Source organism: Aulonocara sp. 'chitande type north' Nkhata Bay, linkage group LG9 (assembly GCF_057382095.1).
Source record: "Aulonocara sp. 'chitande type north' Nkhata Bay isolate Kocher_YH1m ecotype deep benthic linkage group LG9, A_spYH_male_GT1.1, whole genome shotgun sequence".
NCBI classification, from domain to species: domain Eukaryota; kingdom Metazoa; phylum Chordata; class Actinopteri; order Cichliformes; family Cichlidae; genus Aulonocara; species Aulonocara sp. 'chitande type north' Nkhata Bay.
In genome coordinates, this window is record NC_141352.1 from 13,709,112 (window position 1) to 13,731,109 (window position 21,998).

A 21,998-nucleotide genomic window follows, 5' to 3' on the forward strand; every position below is an offset into this window, starting at 1 on the left:
TTTCACATCAGCGGCAACTCAAAACATTTAGATATGTAGAGATGGTCAAGACAGCACGCTGAAGTTCAAACCGAGCATCAGAACAAGGAAGAAAGACTGAATGAAAGTAATCGAGAAAAACTGAAGAAAATGCTCCACCCATAAGTTGCCTTGTAGCATTTCAAAGGCCTATAACAACAATAATCACTCAGCTGCTCTGTCATTACAGATACAGCTCTGTTGCATTATTACAGCATGTACCATTTATCTTCAACATTAACAACTCTGGTATCAGTGAAATGAGTCCTCACTGTTCTGATTACCATATGATACAGCTCAATTTTGTTACACTGTGTGCAGAAGGTCATGTCGGTTTGACATGACCTTCTGCACACAATGCAATTTATTTACCACCATCAATGCGTGTCAATAACCACCGTGTTTACTGCCTAGCACTTGACTAATCAGAATCTAATCAGGAAGAGAAACATAGTCATCATTTTTTCCTTTTTCTTTTTACAGTGCGTGGGTCTATTATAGGAGAGTACCAATTCCTTCACGTGAGCTAGCCGTCATAGTATCTTTCTATCAAGCTGACCTTAACTAACGGCACATGACCTCACTGACTTGTGAATGCTTGCATTATCTATTGCATCGTTCTACATCGTCTGATATCGATTACAAAACAGAAGCGCTCAGTGATTGGGCCTTTCCGTTGTTGAATGGAATAGCTTAGATTGACCACCAGGGGGAGACAAAGACTTTGCTTATTGAGCCTTCTCTGTTGAGGATGCATTAATTTGTCTTGACACTTTCGATTAATTCACTAGTAAAATTTAATTGCACATCAAAACTAACCAAATAGACAAAGTCAAAAATGAGTATGTTACATAGTAATGCCTCTGATAACACAATAACGTGACTAAATCGAGAATTTTTATAAAATACTGAAAATAACAGTGAGAATGGAACAACAGCTTGAGTTCTATAGCTCACCGAAACTGCAACAGTACCGGTCATTAAATCACATTACACTGGACTCAGAGTACAAGTTATCTTAGTCCTATGATGCACTATAAAATGGCACTAATCCCCTTTAACAGGTTAAAACTAAAGATTTACTACAACCACCGTCCACCCGCCCAATTTTTACAGCTTCTTCCTATATGCCCATACTCCACGTTATCTCCAAGTTTCCTGAAAATCACCCAGGTAGCTGCAGATACATAATCCTGTTGACAAATAACTAGAAACAGTAGCAAAAAGACAACCTCCTTTGTGAAGGTAACTAAACAAAGAAACAAAATGATCAGCTGGTCAGATATAACAAAGTAATAAAGCATTTTTAGAATGCATACCCACATATTTCATTAGTAGATCTAAATTGGACAGAGTACAGTAATGGTGTTAAAAGGAAACTGTGAAAACAGATTACAAAAGGGAATTGCAAAACTGACAGGCAGTGTGCCAGTACATAATATTTATTCTAACAGTCGTCTCATCTACGGAAATTTACACATACAGCACACGCTAATAAACCACACTCAGTAGTGCAATTTCCAAATCTTAAGTAGCAAATAAATGTTTTTCCTTGATGTCCACCACAACCAAATTACAAACTTGGGTATAATACATGGCAGTGCAAATGTTAAACTGTGGGATAACCACTTAATGTGTGTAGATACCCTGCATGTAAGGAGAGAACTCCTGCATTCAAGGCCATCACAAGTTAGACTGGACACATTTGCAGACAGTGAGAGGCCAGTTATTAAAGTATAAGATGTACAGTAAGGGTGAAATCCTACTTTCCAACCAATCAATTTCATTGTTTACAGCGTCATTAAAAAGTATTTTCCTAAAGATAACCTGAGTGCAAACAAAATTCCTTTTTTTTTAAATGATGATTTCTTTTATTAATTGAAAAAAAGCTATCCAAACCTACCTGGCCCTGTGTGAAACAGTACATGACCCCTAAGCCTAATAAATGGTTGTGCTAGCCTTGGTAATAAGAACTGCAGGCAAGAGGTTTTGCAAGTATTGGCAAAGAGTTATTCACATTGAGTGACTCTTTTCTGCAGAATTGTTTTGATTCAGCCACATTGGAGGGTTTTATGAGCATGAACAGTGCTTTTAATGAAAAACATCTCAATAGTAGTCCAAAACCTTCATTTTGTTACTTCAAGCTATTCAGAGGTGGACTTGCTGGTGTGTTTTGAAACACTGTCCAACTCAATAACCCAAGTGTGCTTGAAGTTTGGACCACAAATCGATGGGCAGAGGTTCTCTTTCTGTATTTTCTTGTAAAGAGTTGAATTTGTGGTTCCATCAATTATGGCAAGTAGTCCAGGTCCTGAATTAGCAAAGCAAAAGACAATATTGCCTTGGCAGAAAAATGGTTTAAAAAACCCACAATTTTGGGGGGGAGGGGGGACACATTTGTACTCCCTGGCTTCATTTGTGAGGCCTGGCAGTGCAAACAACAAAATTCTAGTGAATAGTTATAGTGAACTCAAAGTTATGGGTCAGTGTGCAAGAGTAAAGCAAGGTGCAGTGAAGCCAGCCACCAAAACTAAACAGACGCTCATTTTGCCTGTGACAGATCGAGCAGCACATGTTGCTGTTCCTAACTTGGGAAAAAAAAAAGCTTTATATCTTGTGATCTGACTCTTACTTTTTTTAAAGAACTGGACCGTGTTTGACCATCAATGTAATACTTAAAATGGGATGTCTGAAATGATAAAAAAAAAAAAACCCATTTAGATTTTACACCTAACATGGATACATGCAACAAAGTACAACAGGGCCTTTGAGCTGCTGAGTGCAGTTGCTGGATAACGTCCATCAATCCAATACACAGATGGATCCGAATCCATGGAAATAGGAAACGGTCAATAGCGAGTACTTATGAAGGGAGCACGTGTTCAGGCGTCGAGGCAAGATGAGTGGATGTCCAGTTGCCGTCTGTGTTTCAGTCGCATCAGTGGTGATTAATTGAAGGAGACGAGGAGAGGGGAAGACAAATTTTAATTCTGTGGCTGCTGTAAAAACCTTTTACTAGCCTCCGTTCCTCCCTCCACTTTCCACTCAAAACCACTCACAGTCAAAAGTGGGCTGGTTTTGGTTGTTGACATCATGTTTAGTTCACCTTAAATTACATCCAATCTGATATCAGCAGCCTTGGACAAAAGGCAGCAAAGGAAGGAAAGTTTTTAAGGAAAATGGAACACACCCAATTACAAGCGAGAGAGAGAGACTGTGCTGTGGTTGCCATAGTGATGACTTCCTGATGGCAGGATAGTGGCAATAGAGGATTTTGCTGTTCACAGTCATTAGATGCAACTGGCCAGTCAGAGGCTTAGCATACAGGGAGCAGATAGACTAAAAGAAGTGGCTGCTCGAGTCCATAAATGTCCGGTGGCACTTAGCTTCCCTCAGCTTGAGTCTGCTCTTCTTTAGATGGAGAGTTCTGGCTTTTCTCAGCATCTTCTCCCTCATCACCTGGAAAACAGTGAAGAAAGAGGACAGTGGGACAGTCGATTTCATGGACATTTAACTACGGGGGAAGTCAGTGATGCAGCTACTAAGTCACCAAAGAAGACATATATGTAAAATGTAACTGAAGAACTTCAATTAAATTTTATTTATATAGTGTGAAATCAGAACAACAATCATCCTAAGACATTTTATTTTGTACAGTAAAGACCCCACAATAATGGAGACAAAACACCAACAATCAAATGTCGTCGTCCCCCCCCCTCCCTATGAGGAAGCACTTGGTGACAGTGGGAAGGAAAAACTTCCCTTTAACAGGAAGAAGCCTCCGGTAGAACTAGACCAAGGGAGGGGCAGCCATCTGGGAGAGAGACAGGACAAAAGACACACTTTGGAAGAGAGCCAAAGATTAGTGGCTCTGTGATTTTGAGCTCTATTTACAATTTCCAAACATGCTGCAGAACTAAGCTATGAAGTCTTGATTTTCCTCTCCACTGTTGGAAAATCCAGAGAATTCAACTCAACACAAGTAGAGTGGAGGCTATGTGTTGCTACCCTGATGAATTATTAATGTTGCCATCAAAATATGTTCTCGTTCTTCATCATGTTGCTCACCTGACTTGTTGATGTTGAGCTGTGCCAGACTCTCCGACAGATCAGTGGTGCCCGGTTCTCCAGGAGCGTCTGGAATATCATGTATGGCATTCCTGCGGCCGGATCGTCGAGAGGTGATGAAGTCCTCATAGGTCGCCTTCACATCCGTCATCGCTGACACACCTCACCATAGCAGGGCCTGCCGCACACAGCAGCACACACTGACACACCTTTTCAAGTTGCACAGGTGCACAGTGACCCACAGACAATGGAATCTGCACCGCTTTTATGGAAAGATCGCTGAAATGGACAGAGTTTGTGCAGCTTCTCCTAAATAACTTTACACAATGGCAACACCAGTTTTTGTTGACAAGAAGAATGTAACGCAGCAGGCTATGCAGACACTCCCTCCGCTTATCTTATGACCTAATCCCTGCTTAATCTATTTTAATCTCAGTCTAGGGTACAGGCGACACCATGGATACAGAGGAGGCAAATTCAGTAGAAGAAATGCAGAGGAGAGCGATGGGAAATATAAACAGACAATCTGATGCATTACTTCAACCAAAGAGCACGCTAAGAGGTCATTAAAGCAGAATGAGGAAAGTACTGCCATATCACATGGAGCATGATGGGAGCTGTGCTGCCCCGGAGATTTAGGTTAAATCCTTCTGCTTATATTCAAGCCCTTTGTAGCAATCTGTCTGGCTGAGGCTGTCCTTCAGCACTGAGCAGATTCAGGCTTTGTTGTCACATTTCTTTCAATTAAAATCTGCTATGATGAGATTTCTTTGGCTGTATCAGTCTGGATATCTGCATTTATTTGCTGCCACTACTTTAAAATTTTCAAGGAAAATAAAAAACCCTCAGAAGACATCACAACACTCAGTCACAAAAAAAGGTTGGTTTGATTTTCCCCAAGTCAAATGCAGGATTTTTAAATTATATATAAGTATATATTAAAAATGCCTCACTTTCACATCCATTTGTGGCTATTTCTAGAGAAAGTTGCGGTGGACTGTGGCTATTTTTGGAAACCTCTTCTGTCATCATCTGAGCACCCTCCCACTCAGCTGTCATTCTCAAAATGGTGTCAAGATGGGCAAGACCCGGCAGATGCTGTCCGTGTACGACTGACAGACCAAACGTGTGGGGAAGCAAGAGAGATAAGACGGCTGTTCTCTAACTTAATATGAGAATCGGGGCACTGGATTGTGGTCATAGGTATAACTCTCCAGGTTTATTAGCAATAAAGAAGAAATATCATTTGAAACGTTAAATCATGTAAACAGCTAGGTTAATGTAGCTTGCATGAGTAAATGTCCTGGTAGAGCCAAATGAGATATAAAATTCCTCCCCACACCTTTCAATAAAGAACCTGTCTTATGATAGAACATAAGTGAATCTAATTGGATTACAGATCTGTACGTGCAGACATTTTTCCACTGAAGCTGTGTTTTTATTTGAAGTTAGAAGTTGAAGTTAGAAGTGACAGGACATTTTGCGATGTGTTTTCCTATGCTCATATTCTATGAAATATTAATTGCCAGTTTACATAATTTAGTCAGACTGTTGTACCCATGAATTAGAACATTGGCAACTCAGCTGTGTGTTTGTGTGTATATGTGTGTGTACAGTGTGTGTACTCCCATGTGGGAAGCAGAGCTCAGCTGGCCTGGACAACAATATACATAGCACAGACTCCAAACAAATGATCAAATCGCTGAATAATACAACAGGCCAACCGTCTCTGTCTTTCACTATGAAGTTTTTTTTTTTGGGGGGGGGGGAGTCTACTCCTGCTTTGCAGCTGTTTGATTTGTTATGCTGCCAAACAGAATATTAGCAGTGATAAAGGCAGTACATAAACGAGTCCCAGAAACTTATGCCAGAGTTATTCTAGGTGGCCTGGGCATACCTGGGACTGATGCCAGGTCTCACACAAACAGACATGCTATACTCCAACATCACCGTGCCAAGCGCAAAAGTAAACAATTTCTCCTTAACCACGGATTCACGCGCAGCTGTCAACACCCTCCCTGTAAGAGCGTGCAAATGTTTTACTGTTATTTCTACAGCTCGTACACATTTAAGGCAATCTTAGCTAAGTGATTTATTTAAAAGTTCATCGCGAGTCTGCACGAGTGTGACGTCACTCCACAAAGACTATTTGTCCAAAATGACAATTTATCACCTACTAAAGCGATGCAGTCACGCGCATTGGCGTCCTAAATAATAAAGCGCTAGTTTTTTTCTTTTCTTTTTTGTTGAAGACATATAACCTTTAAATACAGACGAGCTTAAGGTTGCAGGAGAATCTGAATGTTTAAATTCATTATTAAAACCAAGATCCATACGTCTGTCTTTGATGACAAAGACCCCCACAGAGCCAGGTCAGTGTCAGTAAACGTAGCCTGCATGATATTAACATTACACATGCATTTACGAGCTTTGCGCACTTTGCACCTGCAGTTATTATTCTTAATATGATCAACAAGGTATGCTACCTGTTTGGAATAAATGGCTTCCGAATATTCGCAGGGGTCAATCACATCGGCTCGGATCTTGCCATTTCGGTATTCCCCAATGCGCTCATGAAAGAGAATTTACCAACGTCAAGCAAATCAAGCACACCAAAGCTACTTCCGAGTATTACTTTCAGAATAAAACCGCATTACTTTGAAGGGACGCTTAACAGAAAAGTTTTTCATTACCAGCTACTTTACCTATACTCCTTTATTTTATTAGATAGATAAATATACATATAAATAAATAAATACACATATAGGATTACTAATAGGAATACTTGCACCACATTCATTAATTAATATCTGACAAAGTGAGAGCCATAAACTTTAATGCCAAGTGCATTGTTTAACCGTGAATGTGTGTGTAAAATCATTACCTTATTTAAAGGTTAGGATACATTAGGACTTAGCGAATGGTTATCATCCCATTGCTATAATTTGAAATGGTGAAAAGGCATCGCGCTTGGGCGTGTGTGTGGTGCGAGAGATCACACAAAAGGGAGTCAGTGTTGAAACAACGTCCCTCTTGTGATAAAGGCACATGTTTGCTGTGCCCTCTTAGCATCTGTCCATGAATCCCTCCATTCAGATGACACATGTTGTCAGTATGGCAAATGAGGAACTTCCGAGTGTTTGTTCTGCGCAAGTGTTTGAGCTAACAAAAGCAGCAAAGGAGCACACTAGTTTTGTTGTTTGGTTGATATAATGAGTTTCTGTAAATGACCATCCCCAAACAAAGCTGAGATGCAAGGTAAAGCTACCAGCCCGTTTATTCATTAACATAACTTTGTATCAATAACAGCACTAATAACTAATAGCATTTCATTTTTTATTTATTTCTATAGCTAAAATTAAAAAAAAAAAAGATTTCGTCCCAGTAACAGCAACATTTGCTAGTTTCCAGCGAAAACTGAGCTACGCAAACTCCCCCAAAAATTGATGGTTAGGAGTAATACTGGGAAACATGACAGAGGTTCCCTCCCACGCTCCACCTGCTGTCCAAAATAAACAGTGCATACTTGAACACTCCATCAGAAACAGTGCAGTAATAACCAATGAAATACTCGCATGTTAGCTCACCGAGCGGCATCGGACAACCCAGTTGCTATCGGTAGCCAAAGATCAGTAGTGTCAAGATATTTACCTGCCATTGGGAATTGGAACAGGACGTCCCAGTAGTGTCGACATAAGTCACAGAGAAACAAACAAAACACAACAAAATGACAAACCAAAAATGTAGATCTACACAGGACATCAGTAATTCACAATACACTGCAGAATAAATTTATATGTAAATTAAAGTAATTTTCCTTACAGGATAAATGGGTAAAAACAAAACATTTCTCCCGTTTTAGCAAAGCCGGAAATGAAGAGGGGGTTTCATCTTGTATTTTCCGTCTACGTCTGGCCGTTTTCGAACAACGGCAACAGGACCAGATAAGGAATAACCTAAGGATGGAAGAATTTGAAGGTATGCGATATTGCTGTTTGTGTGTTTACTTAAGCCTTTTATGGCAAATTTGGGATTTCAGCATTTCGTTTTTATCTGCCAAGGGGACGCTTTGGGGTTCGCGGCTCCTTTAGATGAACAGTTTTGTATAGCGACCTCCTTTTTGTTTGGGTTTTAGCCCAAGTAATGCTAGGTAACGTCAGGGCCAAAGATGAAGCTAGCTGCTCCTCCTATCTGAATGGGTGCGATTCCTAGCTAGAGGAGCTATCCGGCTAACCAGCAAACTCCTAACAAATAACACTTTTAAATGAATGGTTTAAAGCGTGTATATCAATGAATCTTCGGAGACTGCTTACCTTTAATATTAAATACGTTTCTATGTGTACAGTAATACTTCGAAGTGTTTGACTCTGTACGTTAAACTTAGCTAAATCTGACTATTTTCCTCCAGCCATTTTCAGGAAATTTGAAGTATCCGTGTAGAATGAGCAGTAAAGGCAACAATAAAACATCGTTGCCTTTACTGTGGCAGAAGAACACAATTTATGACCGCGAAAGTATTTACCTTGTATCAAATGTTAACTGGGTCATTATTTTTCTTCCCATGTTTGTTTAGTCCCGTTGTGGCCCATTTTTGACCTTTAAACCTTCACCGAATTTGTTCTGTTATTCTTGCAGATGGCGAAGCTTCTCTGGTTGACGATCGGATTCAGTGTAATATCTGTAAAAGATCTTTCTTCCCCAAAGTCCTGGTAAAAAAAAACAAATCACCTCTTGCTCATTTCTGACATTTCTTAATACAAAAAACAAACAAAACAAAACAATGTGTAACACTGTTTTAAGAGGACAATATTTTAATCGCAGACACTTTAAGTGTTTGTTTGGGGGTGTGTTGATCACGCACTATGATTAACCCGCCTGGCTGACAGTATTTACCACATTAATTCTCAGCTGACAGGGTATCAGCTGTTTGTTCAATAATAATGTGTCTATGATCCAGATAGCTAGCAGGGTCCTGTGAAGAGCTCTGTAGGGGAGTTGAAAGTTTTATCAAAGCAGAAATGCTTTTTGTTTGAACAAATTTGTGATATTCAAGACTCTGATTTAAAAATTTCACTAAGAAACGTCTCTAGTAGTACTGCTCTCCCATAAAGCAGAGTTGGAAATATTGGTCATTAATTAATTATTTAATTAATTTCATAGTGGGCCATTTTTTATATATAGATGAATTGCAGCACAAGTATCAACTGGACTGTATCATGTGAAGCATTTTCTTTCACTTGATTGTCTAAATCAGTGAATGGAGATTGTTTAGAAAGGATGGCTTCACACATGTTCAGCAATACAGTACTCTCAGCACTGTCTGCAGCACATGCAGGTAAGGGTGGTGTCATAGCGCTATATAAATGCAATCTATTATTATTATTATTATTATTATTATTATTATCATCATCATAGGCGAAAAGACTGTGGTTTTGAGTCATGGTTATGGGTGACAGATAGACACATCTGTGTATTTCGGAAACTGCTGATCTACTGGGATTTTCTCATATAACCATCTCTTGGGCTTACAGAGAATCGACAGAAAAAAAGAAAATATTCACAGAGTGGCAGTTATCTGGGTCAAAATGCCTCGTTGATGTCAGATATCAAAGGGGAAAGGCCCAGCTGCTTCAACCGGATAGGAAGGCATCAGTAACTAAAACAGCATGAAAGCATGGATCAATCCTGCCTTGTGTCAGCAGTTCAGGTTGCTGGTAATGGTGTGGAGGATATCATAGTTTTGATACAGCCGTCTACCTGAGTGTTTTTCCTGATCTTTATTACCACAGTGTACCCATCTACTGATAACATGACATGTTCTGATATTCTGATTATAACATGGCATGTTATTATGCTTCCAGCAGAGTGGGTTCAACCTGGTACTAATGTGTACCTAACAGAGTCGCTAATGAGTGTATATGAGTTGATTTTTACTCCCCCAAAATCCTCTGTTCCTTTGCTTATTGTGTTGAAATGACTAAAACATACTACAGAGTTAATACATCAAAGCTATAAAGGTTTTTGGTGTTTAATTTGAAGAGAATCTTCTGGTAAACAACCAAATATGTGCTCTTATGCAAGCACTTTGCCTCATTAGTAGATAATGGCTGCATTAAAGCATGGTGTATTATTCTAGATATGTATAGCAATATAGGTTTGGGTCTCCATCAGGAAGACATTAGTGTGCTTCAGAGAGTTGGCTGCAGCTTTGAGGAGGTTACTGGTGTTGTTAATGTTACTCGTTTAAATTTGAGCTTGAAATGTTTGAAAGAAAGTTTCCTCCTCTTTCAAGAAATTCATTTAGGAAAACATAGTTGAAAACTTAAATTATAGTAAAAGACAGATACAAATCTTAAGTGATGCCATGCCAGTGGTGTTAAAAACAAATAAAAATGTTTTGTCATGTTTTGTGCACATTGTCCTCCTTCAACAGGAGAAGCACTCAAAAATCTGCCAAAAATCAGCAACTAAAAAGAGGAAGGTTTTTGACTCCAGCAGACAAAGAGCTGAGGGAACAGACATCCCCGTACTGAAACCCATCAAACCAAAGGTAAGCCTTCACCTAAGCAGAGCGATGGAAATCCACATAAATTGTCAGCAGTGGTTCATTTTGACTATTGACAGGATTGAAAAAAAATTGCCTAAAGTCAGAAAACTAGCTGGATCTCACATGCTGCTTAAAACGCTGTTGTTCATTTTTTTAGGTAATCTATTCATTCATAAATACGTCCAGCTTTTATTATTAAAAAATGACCTGTTTTTAATCTGAGGTTATTTATTCAGCGTTGTATCCAATAATACAACACCTAAAGGAAACAATGCTGTTCATATTCCTTAATTATCCGAAAACTCTATATTACTCTGCAAACAAGTTATCCAGATAAACCTTTTATAATCCGGGTCACATGAAGGCTTTCCAGGGAGGACCCAGAAAAGAATCAGCCTTTGAAATGTACACAGCATTTTGGCGCTTATGGTGTTGAGTGGCGCCTATGAATTTTCATTTCCATGCAGCACATTCAGTGTATTATGTCGACAGTTTATTTTTACAATGTAAACAACTTTCAATTGTATTTCAGTCACAAAGTTCATCTGCTACTGAAAGAGTAAGTTGCTTTTATCTTTTTTTTTTTTTTTTGTTCAATTGTCCCTCCTTTCCATAGATATAATTTTTAGCAGCACAGATAATCTGTTGAAGCCCGCGAGGCTTTCCCTCACTGTTTTTCTGGCTACACAAAAACTTTGTTTGCCTTGAAGTATTGGCTTGAATAGTCTGTGGGTGTGCCAAGTCATGTTGGTTATATTAATTTTAAAAATCCTTTCATACCTCTTGTCTTTAACTGGCATCCTTCTGTATCCAGTGTTCTTTTCTCTTTCATTTAACGTGACAGCCTTAATGCTATATTTTCTAGTTCAGCTGCTGCGGTTGCTTTGAACCTTCAGATTACTCTTTAACAACTAAAAACTGTATTTGTTTCGTTTATTTCTTCTCTGTGAGAAACTGTCTCATGAGTATCAGTCAGTGAAGTAATCTTGCCCAGTCTGTTGCCTGGCTGTTGTTCAGATGGTCTTGGCTTCAACTAACTCCTGCGTACTCACTCTGTGCTCCCACTGGAATTTTCAGCTTTGTGATATGAACAGGACAAACGTCTAGTTATGCGACAAATTCTGTTTTGTTTAGTTTTTCTTTGGCAGCAGTTTAGGAAAGAGGAAAATATAATAAAATGTAGTTTTAGCTCTCTCCAAGTCACCTGTGTTTGTCAGACAAACGTGTCTGAATGCTTTAACTACACAGGAGAAATAGAAAGTCACAGAGGCTGTCGTGTTGCCTCAGATCCACTTTAGACAACTGAACTCACTGAACAATTTCTGTCGCTAATCATCAACTTTAGATAAGACTTGTACTTTTGTTATGGAAACATAGTTGTTGGGGGTTTTTTAGGGTAAGAGTGGGAAGTGCAGGCTTAGATAAGCGTATGCAATCTTTACATATTCGCTGTGAAACCTGTCGAGTTAAAACATTCGGTAAGAGAGTAGCTTAATCGTATTTTCTTAATATTAGATTGTCAAACTATAGCAGCAAACAGCTGTAACAGAGAATCTCTTTTCTCATGTTGTTGTCGTGTCAGGCAGAACCCCCGAAGAAGCCGTCAAATTGGCGCAAGAAACACGAGGACTTCATCGCCACCATCCGGGCTGCAAAGACCATCGGTCAGGTCATAAAAGATGGAGGACCATTACCCCCGCCTCCTCCTCCTACTTATGACCCAGGTAACATCTAGTTATCTAGAAGCAAATGGAAAAACTATAAAAAAAAGATTTTGTATCTTAATAAAAGAATTGTGAAAAAGTCTCATACACTGCTCGAAAAAATTAGCACTTTTTAATCAATTTCATGAGGTGATTACCTGGACCCTGCACAGGTCGTCCACACGTCATTCCTTGAAAGTTGGCTGTGGCTCCCAGCACAGCCTGAAGAGTGGAGATTCCAGGAGACAGGCGGTTATTCTATGAGGGTGGCCTGTGGCCCCTTTAGTAGGCCCTGTGCTCACTGCAAGGCACTGTGGCGCTCAACTGGCAGTTAGGTATCAGGATGAAATCTTTGGGCCTAATGTCAGATCCTACACTGGTGCTGTGGGCCCTGGGTTCCTCCTGGTGCATGATAATATCCAGCCTCACATAGCGAGAGTATGGAGGCAGTTGCTGGAGGACCGAACACTGTCCGGGGGCTCTCCCATTGTCCAGATCTGGGAGGAGATCCCTCAGGACACCAGCTGTCATCTCATTAGGAGCATTCCCCAACATTGTATGCAAGCACATGGTGACCATAGAAACTACTGAGTACCATGTTGAGTCGCTGCAATGAAATTTTTAGCAAAATGGACTTGACACTGCAGACAGTTATTACTAAATGCTGAAATGTAATGTAGAGGCTGACTGACATGTTGTAAGTAAAAATTTAAAACGTGAAGGCAATACAGAAACACCCTTCAATGACTGAAGCGTTGATGAGTGCTGAGGATGTATGGTTTGTCCACCAGAGGGCACGCTGCAACTTCACTGTTGGATTACCATGGGCAGAGTCCAAATGAGTAATCTAAAACTTGTTGCAACCATCAAACAATATTACTTTTTAAAGTATACTGTCATTGTAGTAAGGACTCATGAATAACAACATTAATGTAGAAATATTCAGAATGTTTTGTGTCACTAAAAGGAAAGAAATAATTTTAAATGACTAAATATCAGCACGATTACTGCTCGTATAAATCCTATACAAGTCGAGCTGTAATTGTGGTGACAGCTGCAAATGAAAAGTTCAAGTCACCACTTCATCAGATAGTAGTATTTCTGTATACAGGATTCAATTACAAAAGCTACATGTATATTTTCCCACTACCTTGTCTCCCTTTAGACTATATCCAGTGTCCTTACTGTCAGCGGAGGTTCAACGAGAGTGCAGCTGACAGACACATCAAATTCTGCCAGGAGCAGGCTGCCCGAATGCCCAACAAAAGCAAGTCAGGAGATGCCAAAAAGCCTCCAGGTCGCACACAGGTACACGCACGCACGCACGGATAGGAGAGGGGACTGCATTTGAAATTAAACAGACAATAGTTCCCAAAAAGTTGATTCTGTTCATCTGGACATAGCATTTTAAGTGGGAGAAACATTTCATCACTCATTCAAGTGACTTCTTCAGTCTTTTGGGATTTCCTTACCTGGATGATTGAGCATGGATCTAAACAGAAAATAGTTTGTTGTTAGTTTTTTAAACATAAAATGTTAAAAAATGCTCATAGGTAGGTTTACAAAACCTATACTGATGATCGATATGTGTGGCACTTCTGTGTTATGGCTAATTGCTGATAATTAAGAAGTTTTCCTTTTAAATCATTGTCTTTTATTACCATGGTGGGACTCCCACTCTGCAGCAGATGTAGAATTACAAGTTACTTAGCAACAGCTATGGTGCATAGCTAGGGAGTTAATTTGGTAGCCAATAAAAACAGCAGGGCTTAAACCCTTCTGGTTAAGAGCTCTGATTCCCCATTGTAATAAAAAGCCTTCAGTTGTTAATCGTTATGTCACTGAGCCTCCCTGCTGTGTCGTGTTTTTAGATTTGTTATGTGTTGCAGTTCTTTTTTATAGCTTTGAGATTTTCTTCCAGATCGCAGTTTTAAAACCCGTTTTAGAGCCAAGCATTGACACAATGTGCATATTACAAACACTACAACCACAAGCCGTTCTGCTTATGTGGTCGTATAGTGATATGATATGATATATGTTTTTGTATATCTTTAATGTAACTATGTTAATGACTTTTCAGCCATGATATCCATAGCTGATCTTTTGTACCAAATAGTTATTTTTATTGCCTTCTCTCTGTCTTCAGTACAAGCCTCCTGCTGCTGCAAAGAAGGCCAACACTCCCGTTGTGTCAACCATCTCTTCAGCTTCCTCTCGTTTACCCCAAAGATCAGGCCTTGGACAGCCCACTGGTACGAGACACAGTGCTGTACTCCTCATCACCCCCCCCATATTGTGAATTTGTGACTGACTTCATTGCATCAAACAAAACTAATATGTGCATTGTCCTCATTTGTGTCACCCTCTCTCTCACTTAAGGAATCCCATCTAGTAAGGCCTCCTCAACAGGTTCAGTGAAGAATAATCCCTCCGGGCTCACAAGCCCACCGTCAGGGTTAGTACACATACGCAGATGTGTTTTAAATACTGTGGGCGAGTCCAGACAGGTTTTTATTTACTGATGTCAAGTGGGTACTGTTTTTTTTACCTTTTATTGTGCATTCAGCTGTGTCTATTCAAATATCTGTTGGAACAGTCAATCTTTGTACATGTTTTTACAGCCCGGATTTATTTTGATTGAAGTGTCATTTCGAACAATGTGAGTCAAAACAAAATGCAACGTCAGAACCGAGAATAGAGCAAGGCTGCCAAAAAACAACAGTTTCATTTCGCTTTCTCACTTTTATTCTTAGTATCCAAGACATTATGTCTACGCGGTGTCTCGACAGAGAGCCTTTATTTCAATGAATAACTTTGAAACATCCTTGTCCTGGTTTTCTTTTTGTTTTTCTCTGATATCTCTGTCAGTGTGGGAAGTAAATCCCGAGTAGCAAGTTCTGGCTATGGATCTGTGAGGAACGCTCAGACTGGACTCAACAAGAAGAAAGTAGACTCCTACATATCTAGGTGAATAAACGTCTTAAGTCATAACCTCCACAGAAAGAGTGGAGAAAATCAATTGGTGACCTCTCCTGACCTCTGGTGGCTTGGTGAAGTATTACCGGATGAGAGGTGAAACGTCTTCAAGCAACTTAAAGAAGTCCAGACGCTTTTCTTTGCAAGCTCCTTTGACTACGATGACCTGGATGACTGAGAACCTTCACAGACATATTACATATACTACCTCTAATTTGACTAAGAATGTGCAAATTTCAATTTTACTTTAAGAAAGTTTAAAAAAAAAAAAATTAGGGATGAGTCTTACCTGCACATTCATTTAAACAAAAGAAACTTGCATGCACAGTTATATCAACCTTGCCACCCATACGTCTCTAGCTTCTGGTTGCTTTGATTATCGTTATTGCTTTGGAGCAAAACAATTTCCCATTTAATCAAGCTGAGGGGAAATATGGGATAATCCAGCTTACTTGGCATCGGCTTAAGTGGCATTGACATTCGTATAAAGACGTGTAAAATCCAAATAGATCTTTGCCCTGACGTTTCACTAGTTGCAACTTTGTCTGCACAAATTCTAAAGTTGCTGCTGTCTTTTCTGTTTTCTCAGGAATGATATAGATGGCGCGAACGATGTTGGGAACGGCGGAATGAAGAGCAAGTTTTGTCACGCTTGTGGGACAAAGTACCCTGTTGAATCTGCCAAATTCTGCTGCGAGTGTGGGGTCAGGAGGATGTGTATTTGATAGCAGTCAGAAGAAAACGAAAGCAGGGTTAGGATTTAGGTAATAAGAATTGAGGGAAAGGTGAAAGAGTAATTAATTCCATCTTTATTTTCCCACACTGATCTTATTTCCTGGCAGTAAAGATGGTGTGTGCAGTCACACTGAATATTATCCAAATTTCATTGCATAACTTACAATAAGGAGTGCACTTAGCTACTGTGTTTTGCGTTGACTAGTGACCGGTTGATCTCTGTGCCGAACAGATTTGGTACACAGATTAATCGGTTTAAATCATGATGTGGCTTTTACAAGCACATCCCGTAAGTAGCTTCTCTTTCACTGCTTCATTTGCTCACAGCATTGCTGCTGTTTCCATGCACTTATAAAATGAGCATTACTGCCATGAAACTACAGGTCATAGAGGGTTTAAGAATTTGTGAGAAATAAATATTTCCAGCAAAGGAGAGGTGGTTGGTCATTGGAAGGAAGCTATTAAATATTATGCATCTTTAGAAGGGAGTAGAGGAAAGATGAATTAAAAGTGGGTTTGGAAAAAAAGAAAGGAAACATGTTGGGTGGCTGATTAGAGGTGAGATTAACTGCCCTGCATCATTATCGCTCTTCAGCCCTTGATTTGAAGTGCATTCCTCAACCCCACCTGTCTCCACATTGATGTGCAATAATAACGACTACTGAAGAAAGCAGTGTGATTTTTTTATTTTTTTTAAAAAAGAAAATAGCTTCAAATTTTTATCTTATCACCCTGTTTTCTTAGGAACCAATCCAAAAAAGGTTGAGTGGTTACAGGTCAGTGCTCCCTTTAAGGTCACTTAACAGGAAAAACCTGTTATCCCATATACATTATACCCAAATGTAGCATTTACTCATTCCCTTTATTCCCACTAGGTTTATACATTTATTTATTTTCTTATTCCTTTTCATTTTTACTGACTGAACAGTGATTGTATGGTTTTTGTTTGTTCTTTTATGTTCTACAGAATTAAAATAGGTTTCATTTGGAATTGTGTGAAACCAAAACACACCTCAGTGTGTTGAAATTGCTTTTTTTTTTCCTTCCCCTTTCTCAACAGTGTTTCTACTGAGTCAGTGTTCAGTGCATTAAGGTATTTAGAATCAACACTAAAGTAATTTTGCTGTCGACCTTTGCTTGATGACCCCCACATAGGTTATTTTATGGTGGGACTTGGAAGAGCGGGGACAAATCTCTCCTTGAGGTGCATGATTAATTATCTAAGTAGGGCATTTATTCCCGGTAACAAACTATATTCACGTTACGTCACGAGAAAGGTTTAAGCCTACTGGAGGGCTGCGTTTTCCTGTAATGATAACGTCAGCTGTTAGACTGGATATGATTGTGCACCAAATGCCGTGTACATCCACCATCAATAAACCTCTTTGAAGACAGCTGTAATTGTGAGTCTGACTAATAAGTAACACACACCTTATCTTTGTTTGGGATATAAATATATTTTTTGAATAGTATGCCATGTTATATACAATGTTAGTCATCAGCTTAAATATACAGTTTAAAGACAGAAGTTAGCTACATAACAACATAATGTTATGTAGTACATAATGTATGCTACATGACGGGAAACAAATAGCTGCTGTGCTGAAAATAGCTGCAAAATGTAGCAAAGGTTGCATGCTTATATTTTCTATAATTGTGTAAAAAGGGAAAAAAGTTTTTAGGTAGATAACATTAATCAGAGCACCAACTGATTGTGACAGTAAAAGCTCGTACTGTAGCTATATCCCAGGATAGGAAAAAAAAGGTCTGTGACCTGAGCTTAAATAACTGTGGCAAAGCATGCTTTTAATATATAAATCATTGTCAATGAGTAATCAACACAGTGTCATCTCAGACCGTACCTTGACACACAGCCTAAAACAACTCCCCGGACAGGAAAATTAAAAACAAAAATTGAGGAGCTTTAGATAACCAAGATAAAAAAGATCTGCCAGGGCTAGTTATTCCAATCCAAAGTGAAAGCAAAACTATATCTGAGCACCTTAATATTTCCTAGTCATGCTTCAGCAGCCACTACTAAGTGCAAGTTAATGTCGTAGCAAGTGCTTCGAAAACAAAGTTCAGTTTAAGCACCTTTAAAGTTAATCATATCCACTTTTTATAGCTAAACACAACTTCAGCTATTAAAACGCTTTGCTGTGATAATAAAAAAAGAAAACATGCACCTTAAACTGCTTGTAGTCCACATGATGCTGCATAAAAGGTTGTATATGCAGCTGGTCCTTAGTGTGTGGGAAATCAGGATATTAGGAAGACTTAGGAATTTCATTTCCGCTTGACTGAATATTTTGCTTCTGTGTGGCTGGGAAACTTATCTGAAGAGTCAGTAGTCATACAACACCTGAAACAGCTGCTACAGAAATATACTGGTACTTGACAGGAAAGCCTAAATGAAGTGGAAGCTCCTCCTCGCATAATCCACCGAAGCAATGCATACTGCAGAGGAACTGACAGTGCATGCAAGTTTTGAGCTTCATGCTGTGATTGAGTTTGGATTCAGGTATCCATTTATAGAGAGTTTAGCATCTGGTAGCATTCAGTCATGGCGGAAAGAATTGCCTTGGCTTTGCACAGTTTTTTAGTCTGCTTTCTGTTTTTCGTCCCCTCGTTCCTCCTTCGTCTTGTTGCTCCCCTTCTCCTCTTTAAACTCTCAGTGGGCATTTTGATCTAGTCAGTAAAACACAGACACATGCTAATTATTGTTGAGTCAAGTGGATAAAGGTAAGGAATTAGCATTACAATGATAAATTATGAAGGCATTCTTAGCAAATATGTACTGTCACAGCAACGTAGCCTGCACGTTATTGAGGACTATTTATCCCTTATTGTGAACTGAAACACACCAACTTAACTCTTTGCACAGAAAACTGAAGCGTAGATTACAATCACCATACAATGCCACAGTATGTATGTGAGGTTTACTCAAAGCACATCAGTCACAACATTACGAACACCTACATAGGTCTCCCTCACTTCTAAGGCAGCTCTATCACGGAGATGATTTCACAAATCCTTTGAAGGCGTTTCATAGTATCAGACATCAAGATGATAACATCAGGTCCTTATAGTCCTGAAATGTGAGGCTCACTCATTTGGAAAAACCTTCAGTACGATTCTCAGTTGGATTCACATCCAAGGGATTTGGAGCCCAAGTCAACATCTCGAAGATTTACTGTGGTATTCCTGTATTATTGTTGCCATGTTAAACTGTTTAGGCAAGTATTAAGTAACACCGGCTTAAATGCCAGGACCCAATGTTTCCACGTTTTGTGAGGTATATAACCACTGCATGCTGGGAACACTCCACAAGAGCTGCTGTGTGTGTGCCCGTTTCCCTGCTTCTGCATCATGAAGAACTTGCACAATGCAAGTTTGTTTAAAATAAATCAAATCAAATAGGTCACAATGTGAGCCACTATGTTTAAGCATGAGCTTGTCTGGTCAGACTAGGTGCACTCTGCGAGTCCGCGGTTTGCTCTGCTGTGTGACTCAGACTTCAGCAATGAATCTGAATCATATAATCTGATTCTGATCCAACTCTTAAAATTTAATTTGGGTGAACAACACGGTGCGTCACTGATCTAGAACTACTTGGGCTGTTTTTTCCCATGATAGTTTGTGTAAAAAACTTTATAGCATTCTTTGAATTATCTCCCTCAGTAAGGTGAGGAGAGATTACCACAAGCATAACCAATGAGAGACCAATCTGCAGTTCCTGCCTCTTTCGAGTCTCTCCTACTCTTATACCCTGTTACCAGGTAAAGTAGTTTAAGAAACAAACAGTCTTCTGTTTGAATTAACTCTTAAAGCCGGGCAGCTTCATCACCTGTCAGTGAGTCATCCACTGTCTGGCAAGATAAAACGCTTCAGCCAGCCAACATTCCATTCCGTCAGTTGTCAATGTTAAATGTTGCATCTCAGTCAGAGAAACTGAAAGAAATACTTTCCTAAGCTGGTCACTTCCAAGGTTTAAAGTACAAACGTGAACTTAAACTGCATGTTTCCACCAATCAGCTACAACATTTAGGCTGATGTCAGATGAAGTGAATAACTCATAGAGTGCAAAGCACTGCAATATGACTGCAATAGAAACAAAAATCATAGCAGTAATCTTCCCTACCAGAAAGAGTTTGAAAAATGGGCCAAATAGTCCAAGGTGTTGACTATCTAAGGCCAATCCAACTGAGCATTCATGTACAGAATAAACTTGATCCACAGAGGACCTACTTTGCAACCCAGAGCACCTCAGTGCCAGACACCCTCAGAGGACAGGTACACATACTGAATGGTAAGAGCTGTAACATGAGGCGAGATGAGGGCGACCTTCAAAATATCATGCAGGTGGTTTTAATAGTGTGGCTGGGTTAGGCTTGGGGTAAATTTCTTAACATCAGATAATGTGTAAAAAGTCAAGACTTACTGATTTCTCACGACAATGGCAACTCATCGAAATTTCGACGGACGTGATCAGTTGTAGAGTCATCTGGAGAAACGGTAAACTCCGCATTTTGCAGGTTAGGTTATGTAAGGTACGCACAGACGTCTGCAGAAGAGAGGTGAGACCTTTTAAACTTAACAATGAACTCTATGCAGTACAAACAGCGACTACAAAATCTGAAATGATTATTAAGCTGCATAGCTAAACACCTGGGTCCAGCTACGATTATGATTATGGTAATGCAATGCCTGACTGTTTAGAGCAGTGGTGAACAGGTGCATGTTAAAAAGGGCTACCTTCTAAATGTATCATCATTATGCATTTTATCTGATAGATACAGAATAATTATGACTCACTGCGTTGCCTGGTGTGCAGTTGCGTAGCTTGTGTGAGAATACTGAACAGTCTGAGTTTTGCAGCAAGCTTGTGATTTCTTCTGTCTTGAATGAACAAAACATGAAGTAGTCAATGTTAGTCATACCACTAAAGATTGTTCAAACATTCAAAAAGCAACTAGTGTTTTTTGTTATTTTTCAGAATGTTGGAAGGACATATTGCTTTTAATATTTTTGGTGGTGTCCATAGATAGAAGAGAAAAATGTTGATGCTGAGCAATATTTCTTCCGATCAAAACCTTACAACAACTAAAGGCAACCCCCCCCCCCAAACTTTGCTTAATTGTAAATACTGAGGTTTCTTTCTGTTAAAAGGAATTGCTTTACTTCCCACTGTCGCCGAGTGCTTGCTTTCAAGGGGTGTCTGATTGTTGGGGTTTTCTATTATTGTAACAGAGAGGCAACTGTAGTTGTGGGTTTGCACTGTGTCTATATATATATATATAAAAAAAACACCCAGCACGCCCCTGTGGGCGGTTTATCCTTCAAGCTCGGGTCCTCTACCAGAGGCCTGGGAGCTTGAGGGTCCTGCGCAGTATCTTAGCTGTTCCCAGGACTGCGCTCTTCTGGACAGAGATCTCCGATGTTATTCCCGGGATCTGCTGGAGCCACTCGCCTAGCTTGGGAGTCACCGCACCTAGTGCTCCGATTACCACGGGGACCACCGTTACCTTCACCCTCCACATCCTCTCGAGCTCTTCTCTGAGCCCTTGGTATTTCTCCAGCTTCTCGTGTTCCTTCTTCCTGATATTGCTGTCATTCGGAACCGCTACATCAATCACTACGGCCGTCTTCTTCTGTTTGTCTACCACCACTATGTCCGGTTGGTTAGCCACCACCATTTTGTCCGTCTGTATCTGGAAGTCCCACAGGATCTTAGCTCGGTCATTCTCCACCACCCTTGGGGGCATCTCCCATTTTGACCTCGGGACTTCCAGGTTATACTCGGCACAGATGTTCCTGTACACTATGCCGGCCACTTGGTTATGGCGTTCCATGTATGCCTTGCCTGCTAGCATCTTGCACCCTGCTGTTATGTGCTGGATTGTCTCTGGGGCTACGGCAAGGAGGAGTCAGGACGCCAGGTCAGGGGGGAG

The 21,998-nt window shown here is 39.9% G+C and overlaps 3 protein-coding genes across 6 annotated transcripts; 1 reads left to right on the plus strand and 2 right to left on the minus strand.

Annotated features, from left to right (window-relative positions):
- Positions 1-898: 898 nt before the first annotated feature.
- Positions 899-8,710, minus strand: pkia (cAMP-dependent protein kinase inhibitor alpha). 3 transcript variants are annotated; one of them, XM_086305977.1, is made up of 3 exons: positions 8,609-8,710; positions 4,087-4,264; positions 899-3,477 (listed from the first exon to the last, which is right to left on the minus strand). In XM_086305977.1, exons 2-3 carry the CDS (start codon positions 4,235-4,237, stop codon positions 3,401-3,403), a joined length of 228 nt encoding a protein of 75 aa, XP_086162103.1. In that variant the 5' UTR covers positions 4,238-4,264; positions 8,609-8,710; the 3' UTR covers positions 899-3,400. The 3 variants fall into 3 exon arrangements, with proteins under 3 accessions (XP_086162103.1, XP_086162102.1, XP_086162101.1); XM_086305976.1 differs by lacking the exon at positions 8,609-8,710 and adding an exon at positions 6,573-6,698; XM_086305975.1 differs by lacking the exon at positions 8,609-8,710 and having other exon boundaries at positions 4,087-4,719.
- On the plus strand, positions 4,546-17,058 carry zc2hc1a (zinc finger, C2HC-type containing 1A). 2 transcript variants are annotated; one of them, XM_086305972.1, is made up of 12 exons: positions 4,546-4,966; positions 5,068-5,289; positions 7,949-8,064; positions 8,722-8,795; positions 10,520-10,636; positions 11,166-11,192; positions 12,216-12,357; positions 13,502-13,644; positions 14,483-14,588; positions 14,716-14,791; positions 15,205-15,303; positions 15,902-17,058. In XM_086305972.1, exons 2-12 carry the CDS (start codon positions 5,258-5,260, stop codon positions 16,035-16,037), a joined length of 1,068 nt encoding a protein of 355 aa, XP_086162098.1. In that variant the 5' UTR covers positions 4,546-4,966; positions 5,068-5,257; the 3' UTR covers positions 16,038-17,058. The 2 variants fall into 2 exon arrangements, with proteins under 2 accessions (XP_086162098.1, XP_086162099.1); XM_086305973.1 differs by lacking the exon at positions 11,166-11,192.
- LOC147321834 (uncharacterized) lies at positions 16,932-21,988 on the minus strand. Its single transcript, XM_086305974.1, has 4 exons — positions 21,573-21,988; positions 20,863-20,946; positions 20,489-20,611; positions 16,932-18,735 (listed from the first exon to the last, which is right to left on the minus strand). The coding sequence occupies exons 1-4, from the start codon at positions 21,918-21,920 to the stop codon at positions 18,577-18,579; spliced, it is 714 nt and encodes a 237-aa protein (XP_086162100.1). The 5' UTR covers positions 21,921-21,988; the 3' UTR covers positions 16,932-18,576.
- Between the last annotated feature and the right edge of the window lie 10 nt (positions 21,989-21,998).